The sequence below is a fragment of the Sinocyclocheilus grahami genome, unplaced genomic scaffold (assembly GCF_001515645.1).
Source record: "Sinocyclocheilus grahami isolate Dianchi unplaced genomic scaffold, SAMN03320097.WGS_v1.1 scaffold3234.1, whole genome shotgun sequence".
Classification (NCBI taxonomy): Eukaryota; Metazoa; Chordata; class Actinopteri; order Cypriniformes; family Cyprinidae; genus Sinocyclocheilus; species Sinocyclocheilus grahami.
Window position 1 is genome coordinate 11,391 of NW_015508390.1, and position 12,341 is coordinate 23,731.

General features: G+C 37.7%; 1 protein-coding gene and 1 long non-coding RNA gene across 2 annotated transcripts; one reads left to right on the plus strand and one right to left on the minus strand.

The window, feature by feature from the left end:
* The first annotated feature begins 341 nt into the window (after positions 1 to 341).
* Positions 342 to 3,602, plus strand: LOC107576119 (tripartite motif-containing protein 16-like protein). Its single transcript, XM_016262371.1, has 5 exons — positions 342 to 985; positions 1,477 to 1,587; positions 1,620 to 1,725; positions 2,080 to 2,127; positions 2,802 to 3,602. The coding sequence occupies exons 1-5, from the start codon at positions 410 to 412 to the stop codon at positions 3,323 to 3,325; spliced, it is 1,365 nt and encodes a 454-aa protein (XP_016117857.1). The 5' UTR covers positions 342 to 409; the 3' UTR covers positions 3,326 to 3,602.
* Positions 3,603 to 4,994: 1,392 nt separating this feature from the next.
* LOC107576120 (uncharacterized) lies at positions 4,995 to 5,441 on the minus strand. The gene is made up of 2 exons (XR_001607999.1): positions 5,368 to 5,441; positions 4,995 to 5,111 (listed from the first exon to the last, which is right to left on the minus strand). It is a non-coding gene; the product is annotated as an uncharacterized lncRNA (long non-coding RNA).
* Positions 5,442 to 12,341: the final 6,900 nt, after the last annotated feature.

The window sequence follows — 12,341 nt, forward strand, 5'->3', positions numbered from 1 at the left end:
GTAGTTATTCATTAACGATGGAACAGTGTTCTAAAGTGTTACTAATTATTTAACATGAGACTTTTCAGACTGTCAGAGCAGCTCTGGTCTTGGAGGGCCACTGTCGCCCAGAGTTTAGCTCAAACCCTAATAAAACACTCCTGCCTTTAGCTTTCTAATAATCCTGAGTAATTTGGTGCAGTGTTATTTTATAAAGGTGTTTATCCCACTTTGTGTTCTCACTAACTCTGAGTTTCTGTATGAGACTGACATCTAGTGGACATTTCAGTATGTGAGTTTACAGACTTACAGACACACCTGTTTTGCACACGTCTCTCAAACACAGAACCAGGAAACTCAGTTAAAAGAAACTGAAACTGATCTGCTGTTGAGCTGTTGTTTGTGTGTCTGTATTGCTGTAGACAGTGAAATGGCTGAAGCCAGTGTTTTTTCAGTGGAGCAGTTCAGCTGTCCAGTGTGTCTGGATCTCCTGAAGGATCCAGTGACTATACATTGTGGACACAGTTACTGTATGAGCTGCATTACAGACTGCTGGGATCAAGAGGATCAGAAGAGAGTCTACAGCTGCCCTCAGTGCAGACAGACCTTCAGTCCAAGACCTGCTTTAGCTAAAAACACCATGCTGGCTGAAGTGGTGGAGAAACTGAAGAAGACCAAACTAAAAGCTGCTCTTCCTGCTGGACCTGGAGACGTGGAGTGTGACATCTGTACAGGAAGAAAACACAAAGCTGTCAAGTCCTGTCTGGTGTGTCTGGAGTCTTACTGTCAAACTCACTTTGAGCGTCATGAGGAGTTTCGCTCAGGAAAGAGACACAAAGTGACTGATGCCACTGGACGACTGCAGCAGATGATCTGCCATCAACATGATAAGCTTCTGGAGGTTTTCTGTCGTACTGACCAGCAATGTGTTTGTGTACTTTGTATGACAGATGAACATAAAAACCATGAGACTGTATCAACTGCAGCAGAGAGGACAGAGAAAGAGGTATGAACTGAAACGACACATTGATGTATTAATGCTGACACTTCAAGTGTTTCTCTTCACTGCAGTATCCAGCTGTATCATGAGTGCATCATGTGATCTTCTCTCCCATTGAGAGTTACTACATGACGGCTCTGTGCATTAGAGCATGAGCTGAACTTTACTTGCCTTTGTCACATCGCTCAAGATTTCTACTATAACTGTACGTGCATCAGAGTTATTGTTTTTGCTGCAAATTGCACTCAGTTTGAACGCCCATTTCTTCACATTAATTCTTGATTGCAGAATAATGATGACAATAAACGTATATGCCCTCCTTCATATGTGAGGACTTCTTGGAAGCTATTCAATTAGCTTTAATTAATGATCTTAAAACTCTGAGAAACACTGTAAAGAAGAATTTTTTTAATCAAACAGCCAAAATTTGACATGATTTTGTGATATACTGTATTTGTGTAATATGTGAGGTTTTCTGTTTTTAATGTCTGCTCCAGAAACACTTGAAGGAGACACAGAGTGAACTCCAGCAGAGAATCCAGCACAGACAGAAAGATCTTGAGCAGCTGAGAGAGGCTGTGGAGTCTCATAAGGTGAGTTTGGAGAAGAAGAGAAGTTTGAGACTCAGTTTACAGAAAACATCTCTGTCAGTTTCCTCTTTTCTTTTGATGCTGTGAGAGAATCTGTCGGTCAGCTGAGACACAAACTGGAGGATTTCTGCAAAGAGGAGATGAAAAAGATATCTGGTAAAATATTAGAGATTAATCTGCTCTCTGTAATGAGACAAATATCATCTAATATCATAAAGAAAATGTTAGAAATGTCTAAGGAATAGATACAGGTATCATTTTCTCTGTGAGTTTTTATATCTGTCTTTTCTTTTGATGCTGTGAGAGAATCTGTCGGTCAGCTGAGACACAAACTGGAGGATTTCTGCAAAGAGGAGATGAAAAAGATATCTGGTAAAATATTAGAGATTCATCTGCTCTCTGTAATGAGACAAACATAATCTAATATCATAAAGAAAATGTTAGAAATGTCTAAGGAATAGATACAGGTATCATTTTCTCTCTGAGTGTTTATATCTGATATTTTCACAGACACTCTCAGTAACATTGTTCCCAGGACCAGAGAGGACTTCCTACAATGTAAGCCACTAACAAACACAATGACACACACTGTTAGTTCTGTTTGACAGAAGTGATAGATACATTCATGCTGCTGTTTACTTTGAATTACTATTTTTTTCTCTAAGGTTGTAATCAGATTACTTTATTAATAATATTTAATACTAATTTAATAATTAACACTCATTTAACAAACCAACATACAAATACAAAATGAGATGCCCAATAGTTCATCCCTCACCACAGCAGCATTACAACAACCAATCCTGTACATTTCTAAAACTGCAACTTGATATGTTTGTCTGTTCTGTCCATATATCTACAGCTTTCTGTGCTTGTGTGTGAATTGTAGGCCTACATGTGAATGTATTTGTGTTTATGTAAAAGAAAAAAGACAGTTCAGCTACACAAAAAGATAAAAAGGGATTTGGCTTAAATTTGAATGAAAGTTGGGATAAACATGAAAGTAAGTTGAGAGAAGGACAATTTGGACATGAAACACTCCCGATGCAAACTTTCAATGTGAGAATAACAGTTTTTGAAGTGAATTCATGAACATCATGCCACAACTCTGATAGATCAAAACCATCTTTAAAAATAAATACATAAGGATAGATAAGATAGACAGCGTAAATAAATAAGATAAAAGCTTAACTTTTACAACTCCTGATTACAGTGTTTTTTTTTTCCATCAGATTCCCATCAGTTCACTCTGGATCCAAACACTGCACATAAACTCCTCCGTCTGTCTGAAGGGAACAGAGCGGTGACTTACACTGACACCCTCCAGCCGTATCCTGATCATCCAGACAGATTTGATGTTTATCTTCAGGTGTTGTGTAGAGAGAGTGTGAGTGGACGCTGTTACTGGGAGCTTGAGTGGAGTGGGAGTGATGTGGATATATCAGTGTCATATAAGAGCATCAGCAGGAAGGGATTTGTCAATAAGTGTGTGTTTGGACGTAATGATCAGTCCTGGAGTTTGTGCTGCTCTCCCTCCAGTTTCTCATTCCTGCACAATAAGAGTCAGACTGAACTCCCTGTTTCCTCCAGCTGCAGGAGAATAGGAGTGTATGTGGATCACAGTGCAGGAACTCTGTGCTTCTACAGCGTCTCTGACACAATGAACCTCATCCACACAGTCCAGACCACATTCACTCAGCCGCTCTGTCCTGGGTTTTATGTTTGGGGTCGACAATCATCAGCAAAGCTATTATAACTATCTAGATCAGTGATCGCCAACCCGTCGGTTCATAAGCAGTGTTGCCAAGTCCGCGGTTTTCCCACAGAATTGAGCTACTTAACACAGTTGCCGCGGGTTGTTGTTCATGTCCGCGGGTTGAAGCGACCCAAATAACGTGATATTCAGTGCCTGGAATGTGAATTTTACTTGAATTTTACTTTTACCCCCGGAATGCGATTTTTACAGGGAACCCTCCTCGAAAGCGATTGGACTGGTTTTATTGCGAAAACCTGGCAACCCTGTTCATTAGCGCCACCTGCTGTTTCGTGCAGATGTTTTGGGGTCTTTGAACCATTAAAACACCTGCAAGTTTCATAGCTTAAAACGTCCTCCTCATTAAACAAAGCATTTATTTAATCAAGCTCCAAAAACGGCTCGTATTTGCATAAACCCCGCCTCCAGAGCAAAACACTCACATGTGACAGCGAGGGGGCCTGATACTGTTTCCTGTGCTGTGATGTTAGCCAATCATAACAGTGGGCGGATACTGACGAGCCTTAAAGGACCCGCCCCTTAAAACAGGTCGCTTTAGACAGAGGGTCAGAATAAGAGTTGAAAATGATAAATGATTTTTGTGTAAAAACTTTATTAACACTATAAGTAAACCTCAAGGTACATATTGAAATTAAAAAAAATCCATGTCATGACCCCTTTAAAACAAAACTACAGCTGAACTTCTGTCACTGACAGTAACATAAATTATACAATACTATAACTGAGCGAATACTTTTTCATCAGATGAATCTAATATTGATTGTAAAATTGGTAAAATTCCTGTCTATGAAAAAATGGTTAAAATATCATTCTATAACCAAAGTCACTATTTTAATTATTCAGGAGTCCCAACTGAGTCTTAAAAACAAAGTGTTAATCTTATCACCCAAACTCAGTTAAATTGATGAAGATGCACCAAAAAATCTTGGCCAAAAGATTAAATGTACTTTCATAATCCTGTAGGAAGGGATCTGATACAGCTGAGCTCTAATTACACAGAAGAGGACCTTTAATAAGCTGGACTCAACATTGAAATACAGTGGAAATCTGCATTTGAAGAAATTATTTTTAATCTCGATGATGATCCAGAGAAATTGGGTGCATCTGAACTAAATTCAGTCAAAGCAATAGAACTTAATAATTCTTATGTTAATGTGAGACTGTTTTTCAGTTTATTTTGTCTTTCTTTCTCTCACTACATTTGCAGTTATCACATCTGATTTCTCTGTCATTATGATGTATGGAGTGTAGATTGATGTGAATGAAAATAAAGGAGTTTAGCATTAGGCTGCAACATAAAATGTTGGGAAAATGAAGGAGTCTGAATATATTTGAGTACAGTGACAGATGCCTACTGAAGTAAAACCATCTCACTCTTTGATTTTATTGTACAGCAGGTTTAAAAAGTCTCCAGACTGGTTAAAAACAGCATGCTGCACAAGTAAACATGTTTCACACGATGTACTAAAATTCATTGATTAATGAAAGTCTTTGTTTAATAATTAAGACAGCAAATGAGAAAATGGGGCATGATGAAAGAGTAATACAAATGTACAAACGGATCATTCTCAAAAAGACAAATCAAATTTCTCACAAACTGTGGGACAGACGAGGACTAAACTCGATCACATTTCTGCTTCAGTATTTACACTGTGAGTGTTTTGTGTGTTCAGAGATCTTGTTTGTTGTGCTACAGAAGCCCCTGTCGCTTCAGATCCTCATAAGTCTTCTTGTTGACCACGTTTCCGCTGGAGTCTTCATATTCCTCCTGCAAGATAACATGTAGAGATATTTTCTTTCTCTCTGAACTCATAAACATCCAGTCTGAAGGGTTTTCCCGCTTGAAAACCTCACTAATCACTAATCTCTCTCCAAAAGAAACAAATCAAGCAGCCGAAGCAGAGTCTGAACAGCTGATTAACGCTGGTTAAAGCAGAAGCTTCAGTCAGAGCAGAGCTGTACAGCTGAATGTGGCTTCACTCAGCGTAATGTCAGACTATTGAATGTGTTTGAGAAGAACTCACCTCTGTGTCTGGCTGCCAGCGCTCTAATGCTTTCTGTGACTTCAGCTTTGACCAGACTATTCCAGAGAAAAGAGAAAAATGCATTTTAAGCACCATTAGGGCCATTTTCCAGAACGGGACCCTTTTGTGTCATTTATTAACATGCAACAATATTCATTTATAGGCATTTTTCTTAACTTTTCAATGGTTTAAAATGGTAGTTTGTGTTTCTATACATTTTCAATACATTCTGTAAAGCTCAATGATATATGTTGTGCTCCATGCAACAATCTTGTCTCTTGTCTAAGAGTAGATCTCTCATTAGTGCATGATTAGACCCAAGTAAAGATGCCAGAAAACATCTGCATGAAAAGTCAGTAAAATCACTAACTAAATTGTAAACTGAGATCCTGCTACATCTGCTACATATAATATTTTCTCTTGCGAACAAATAAACAGAATGCTTATCATTTATCAGCTGCCAGCAGTGTTTAACATCTCTTCTTGGCTCATTATTTGATAGGACATATGTAAATGTGGATTATAAATGATTTATATACTTTCAGAGACAATTATTGTAACACTGTCCCATTTTACTGTTCCAGTAAACACCCAAGAAAAGGCATGGTTTTTGTCCTTGTTTAGGGGCCCATCCTGTACAGTGTCCTGTGTTCCGTCGTTGAGTCTCAGAGGCAGTGCACATAATAATCAATATGTTTGTATAAAGGTAAATAAATAAAGCTATTTTTATAGATTTTCAGAAAATTCAAAATATCAGAATTTTATCACTTTTTATTTAGTGTTTTCATAAAAGCCTTATTTTTATGCATTTTTTAGTTACAAAAAAGGAAGGAATGGGGACACAAGCTCTGAAGATAGCGAGTGTAGTGGGACAGTCCAGGTACACAGAGCGACAGAGAGAGGATTTAAACACAAGCGTTGGTTAAGGTAGAAAGACACTGCATTGTTGCAACATCGGTCCCCTCAGAGAGAGTCTTCTCAAAAACAGGACAAATAATCACAGAGAGGAGAAAAGTGTTATTATTAAAGTTTTATTCAAATGTTAAATAATAGTAGCTGTGTATTTTTTGTAACGAAAATGCATTAAAATAAGGCTTTTATGAAAACACTGAATAAAAAATTGCTTACCAACACACAAACCATTCACAATTGCTAAATGTACTCGTCAGTTGCTCACTCACATTTCTATGTTTTTTTTTACAAGGCAAGTTACAATGCGATACGTGTGACGTATTCGTAATGAGACTCATTTATAAATCTGCTGTTGTCAACAAAAAGAAGTGCTGAGGTCTTCCTGCGGGTTTCTGTCAAAATAAAAGTTGAGAAAGAGCAAGAACTCCATCAACATTCATAAATGTTAGTATTGTAATTTGTTCTGTAAAATAAAATAAAAAGGAAGACAATAATAATGATAATTTCAATAGCTCTGTTAATACATGTATTATAACATTCACACATAGGATCTGTAATATTTTCTAATGTTTTAAAAGAAGGCTCTTCTGCTCAGCAAGGCTGCTTTTAATTGTATAGTAAAAATACATGCCCAAGTTAATTGTGTCTGCTAGAATGTAAAAAAACATGTTCAGTGTTAAATATCTTTAAATTGTTGTTTTGTGATTTATTTTTTCTTTGAAAAGCAAGACAGAACAGTAAAAAGCACATTTTGGCTATTTAATTTGTGCAATGGTGAAAAAAATTGGCAAAATACACGGGAAAACCCCCCGAAAAACCATGTTCGGTATTCGGCCTTCGGCACAGTGTTTCATTTTGTTCGGCTTCGGCCAAGAATTTTCATTTGGGTGCATCCCTATAGAATAGTGACATTTCCATGATCTAATGTACTGGTACTGTACTGTAATAATACTGTATGTGTAAGTATAAAAGCCCTGTAGATCATGATTGGCTCCGCTCTCTCCTCTCTCCACTGTTAGGATGCAGAGATTCTGATTGGTGTGTCATCAGTTTTGCTAACTAATGTTTAACTTACTCATTGTTCAACTTTTTGAGAAATGTGTCTTTGTTTTGAAAAATTAAGCTTTAGCGTTAGTTCTGGCAGGTCACGTGAGCCAAGCTTGCATCAGCTGATTCTCAGCTGATCACATCTACCTATAGGAATACGACACCTATCGCGGCATTCCTATATAAGCTGTATTCAGTATTATTCAGCAGCTTTTCAGCTTGCTTCGGAGCAAATTACCCTCCTCCATCCCCAGCTCCACCTTTTGCCACAGTCAGGACTTAGCTTTCTGATATTCCTTGCTAATCAGACTCCTTTATCTTGAATAAAGTGTTACACTTAAATATCATTGAGTACATTAATGATATCTGCCTTGTTCTGTTCTGTAAACCCTAGGGGGTTATTATTGTTGCTCTCCCTGCTCATTCATGACAGGCTGCATGGATGGGCAGGGAGGTTTTTTGCCCAGAACAGAACCATACCGCCAAACCAAACTTTATGCTAAGTATCTATCATTTTGACGATAGTGGTCCTGACAGAACTGAATTAATGGTTTGGGGAAAAAAGTGCCAATTAAAATCAGTTACAGCTATGTTAACAATCGAGAAAACTGCAATACGACTATTCTTACCTAACTCTGCTATTAGTTTCCGTGATCGGCATCTTCTTTTATTGATTTCGTTATTGGCTTATATCCATGATCAAAGTGGAGCGAGCGGTTGAAGAATCGGATCACCAAATTATGGCCAAAATCTTATTTCAATTTCACGTGGGGGGTTGTTTCGGCTGGGAAGCGTGCAATCTGTGATCGAGTGCATTTGCTGAAGCTCGCGAAAGCCTGCAAGCTGTTTTTTAGGTTTCACTTTCAACACATACAACACATGTTTCAAAGATTCGGGATAGAAGGAGGCATCAGTTACTGTAGAAGATTTGAATAAATATATATATAAATTAATTATATATAATAGTTTTACGTCAAATGGATAAGGAAATTACAGTGCCTTGAATTAATTAAGTAATGTTTTATGTCGTTCTAAACTGTAACTGGGGAAATGTAACAAAAAAAGCCTATCGTTTTTACTTAAAAACAATTAATTTTAAGCCCTGATTTTAGACACATGAGATAATATATTATTGTTTGACTAAACGTTTAAAAATAACGCTAGAAATGTTATAATTAAGGGAATTAAACATAGGCTTAGGCATTTGAAAATACATAATGAAATGTCTTTTTTAAGCAATAATTAAAAAAAAAAGATATATTCATATTCAAGACACATTGCTGTGACATTTATTAGGAACACCAATAGAGCAGGAAAGCTAATGTGTTCTGTTATATTAAGCACAAACTAAGAAAAGTAACGTTTCAATAGCTAAACGCACCGTGTTGTCTGCAGTGTTGTATTTGGTGGGGCGGGAGCACGCTGTTTTTGTGAGTTGTTGTTGTTGTTTTTTTTTTTGTTTCGGCAGAATTTGTCCAGTCGTTACGCGCCAGTCGTTAAGTGTGTAGACTGACTCAGTCATTAGGTGTGTGCTGCTCTCTGACGGTCAAAGAATCTGCTCCAGTCGATGGTGACGGTCTTTTAGTGTGTTGAGGTCAGAATGTTTCTGCTAGTCCTGTAGTGTGGTCCCAGCCAGTGGCATAGCGTCTGTGTATGCAGGGCATGCAGGGGCACATCATATGGTTTTTCATGGGTCAGAAATGGTTTTCGGTGGTGGCTGACAGTCATCCATACACACAGTAAAAGTTCCCTACCCACGTGATCCCAATACTGACAATACGTTTAAAATAAATACAAAGAAACAGTTTGTGATTTTTGCTTATCCTATTTATTTATTGAATTGTGAAGAGGAAGGATCGGGGACTCTGTACTGAAGTCTGTTTGAACCAATACTGACAATAAGTTTAAAATAAATACAAAGAAAGTATTTGTGATTTTTGCTTATCCTATTTATTCATTAAATAATAAACAATCACTGTCAGGACAGATAATAAAACAACGTGCTTACAACTACTTTACATGTAAACATCACCATTACCAAAGTAGTTAGAAAAAAAATTGTTCATTTATTACACTTGGTTGCTCATTTTATTTATTTATTTATTTATTTCCCCATTTTCTTCAGTTTTACAACTTATATATTATATTATATACATAATAATATATAATATAATGTATGTGTATATATATATATAGTATATAATATCTATAAAGAGACGTTATTTCCGGGTCCAATACATTGCTGGTTTTTCCCCCAGTCTTTGAAGCATATTTCCTACATTATTTATTTTATTCATTATTTTTGTCAATCATTTAATTTAGATGTGTATTTCTATTTTTTCCTGCCCTTTTAATTATTTAATTTATGAATTCATTTAAAAACAACAACAACAAAAGCTAGTAATAAAGTGTACAATAAAGTACAATCATATCCGTGAATTATAATCACATTGCACTTGAATAAAGTTAAAGGTGTAATCTGCTGATTGTCCTGCAGGTGACCGCATAAATCATAAGTCTTCTTAAGATGCACTTACGGCTTTATGATTACTCCAGAGCACTCGTAGATCTACGATGATTTTCAAGTGCTACTTAAAGGGTTAGTTCAGCCAAAAATGAAAATGCTGTCATTAATTACTCACCCTCGTGTTGTTCCAAACCCGTAAGACCTTCGTTCATCTTCGGAACACAATTTAAGTTGTTTTTGATTAAATTTGAGGACTCTCTGACCCTCCCATAGACAGCAAGGTAACTACCACGTTCAAGGTCCAGAAAAGTACCGAGATGAATACGAGGCCAACGAGAATAGAAAAGAATACAAAAATAACGACTTTATTCTACATTTTAGTCTCTACTGCGTCACTTTGGACGCGCGTTCACGACAGTACCATGACGCGAGCGCGTGGTAGTTACCTTGCTGTCTATGGGAGGGTCAGAGAGCCCTCAGATTTCATCAAAAATATCTTAAATTGTGTTCCGAAGATGAACGAAGGTCTTACGGGTTTGGAACAACACGAGGGTGAGTAATTAATGACAGAATTTTCATTTTTGGGTGAACTAACCCTTTAAGATACGAAGCTTTTGGGAAACGCAGCCCAGATCACTTGTTTTAAGCATTCATTAAAATGAATCGGTTCAAAGGAGTCGAATCGGACATTAGCGCACTTGGACGCGATGTGTGCTAATCGCTGTTAGGACATTGCAAAGGATTTGTGTCAACACAGAAAACGCTTCATCACTGCACAGGAATTGTATTCGTTAACTGAAAGTGTGGTTTATGTCAGCTGCATGTGCGGAACGCTTGTCAGAGAGGATAAGGTGACATGTTTTTGAGCACAACTCACACCCAGCAGTAATTCAGGAGAAACAATTATCCGAATGCGCCACATGAAACAAGGATTCGGTCTTCCGACCTTTTACCATTTTAGTAATATGTCTGTGAGAGAGAAAGGGTTTGAAGACTGAGGGCCTCATTTACGAAACGAACGTACGACAGAAAATTGGGCGTACGGTCGTTTCAACGCAAAACTTGGAATTGATCAATATGGACGCGAGCGGTAGCTACGATCAAATCTCACGTCTGGTCTCAGCTCGTGTACGCAAGTTTTTGAGTTACCTGAACTTGCGCGCAGCATATTTAATATGGTGGAGAATTGTAGAATGACAGTATTTTGTTCATTTTTATTTTCCTGACCGTCAAACGAAGCTCATTATCGATCGTTAACCAGTAAGATGTCGTTTTTATACAGGGCTTTAGCTTTATATGCGCGAATAGCAGCATAAACAAGACGCATTTGGATTATTGTGGTATGAGGCAGGCGCGTGAGCCCAATGCTGTTTCAGTTTTGCTTTCATGAATCACACGTGAACTCTGTCTTAAGCTGATTTGTGCGCACGGATCTGTGCTCGTTTCTACGATTGATAAATGAGGCCCAGAGAGAGAGAGCGCACGGGAGGGGCTCTCTGCTCTTTCAGGTAACATGTGCAGCAGTCATTTACATCACTCATAAATCACATTAACTGATTAAAAAAGGCTTTGGCTGAACAAGAATTCGTTTTGCCCCAAAAATTTCAATGCAGGAAAAACCCTGCATATGGGCCAGGGCAGTGTGGGGGCCCGCCTGATCTGGGGGGAACTTTTAATTGAAACGAGGGAACGAATAGAGTCCTGCATGGGCCCTTGTCCAACAGCTTATGAGAATTCTCGGCCCGAGTCCGACTGAATACCGTCTCTTTTCTCTCTCTCTCTTTCCTATTACACAGCTATTAAAATAGTTACATTTTGCTTTTTAATGGCAAAGTGGTCATATTTCTTTTTGTTTATAAAGAAATTAAATTAAATGCATTAAGAGTGTCACAAAAACGAGCGTAGCCTATACTTGTTGCACAGTGTTTTCCCCCCTTTTGTTAATCTTTTAATTATATTATAGCCTATTATATATTTTGTGTGATCCTATTTATTTTTTTCCTTTTATAGACTTAATTTCAGTTTTTCTTCTTTCACAGAAGCGCTGCAGGTGCATGATGCGTCTTGTTTATGCTGCTATTCGCGCATATAAAGCTAAAGCCCTGTATAAAAACGACATCTTACTGGTTAACGATCGATAATGAGCTTCATTTGACGGTCAGGAAAATAAAAATGAACAAAATACTGTCATTCTACAATTCTCCACCATATTAAATATGCTGCGCGCAAGTTCAGGTAACTCAAAAACTTGCTACACGAGCTGAGACCAGATTTGATCGTAGTCTCCGCTACCTCCGTGAAGTTGGTCCCCCACCCAACGCAAAAGTCGCAAAAATAGTCTCAATCGTTAGTGCTTCGTTTGTGCTGGTTTGTGCCGGGAAGAAGTTTATTTTTTGCGGCTGCTTTTCTTTTTTTTTGCTATACAGTTAAAGTAACAAGGTAAGATCCAAGCGGATCCTAGTTAAGTTACCTACCCAGCAAGCAATTTTGCGTTTAAAAGACGTCTAAATATATCCTAGACGTCTAAGCTAAAACGAGGCTAAATTTG

Excerpts from the sequence above, each read along its gene's own strand:
- LOC107576119 (XM_016262371.1), top strand. The coding sequence starts at position 410 with ATGGCTGAAGCCAGTGTTTTTTCAGTGGAGCAGTTCAGCTGTCCAGTG. Across the intron at positions 986-1,476 it reads CAGAGAGGACAGAGAAAGAG|AAACACTTGAAGGAGACACA; the intron begins GTATGAACTGAA and ends TGTCTGCTCCAG. Across the intron at positions 2,128-2,801 it reads CAGAGAGGACTTCCTACAAT|ATTCCCATCAGTTCACTCTG; the intron begins GTAAGCCACTAA and ends TTTTTCCATCAG.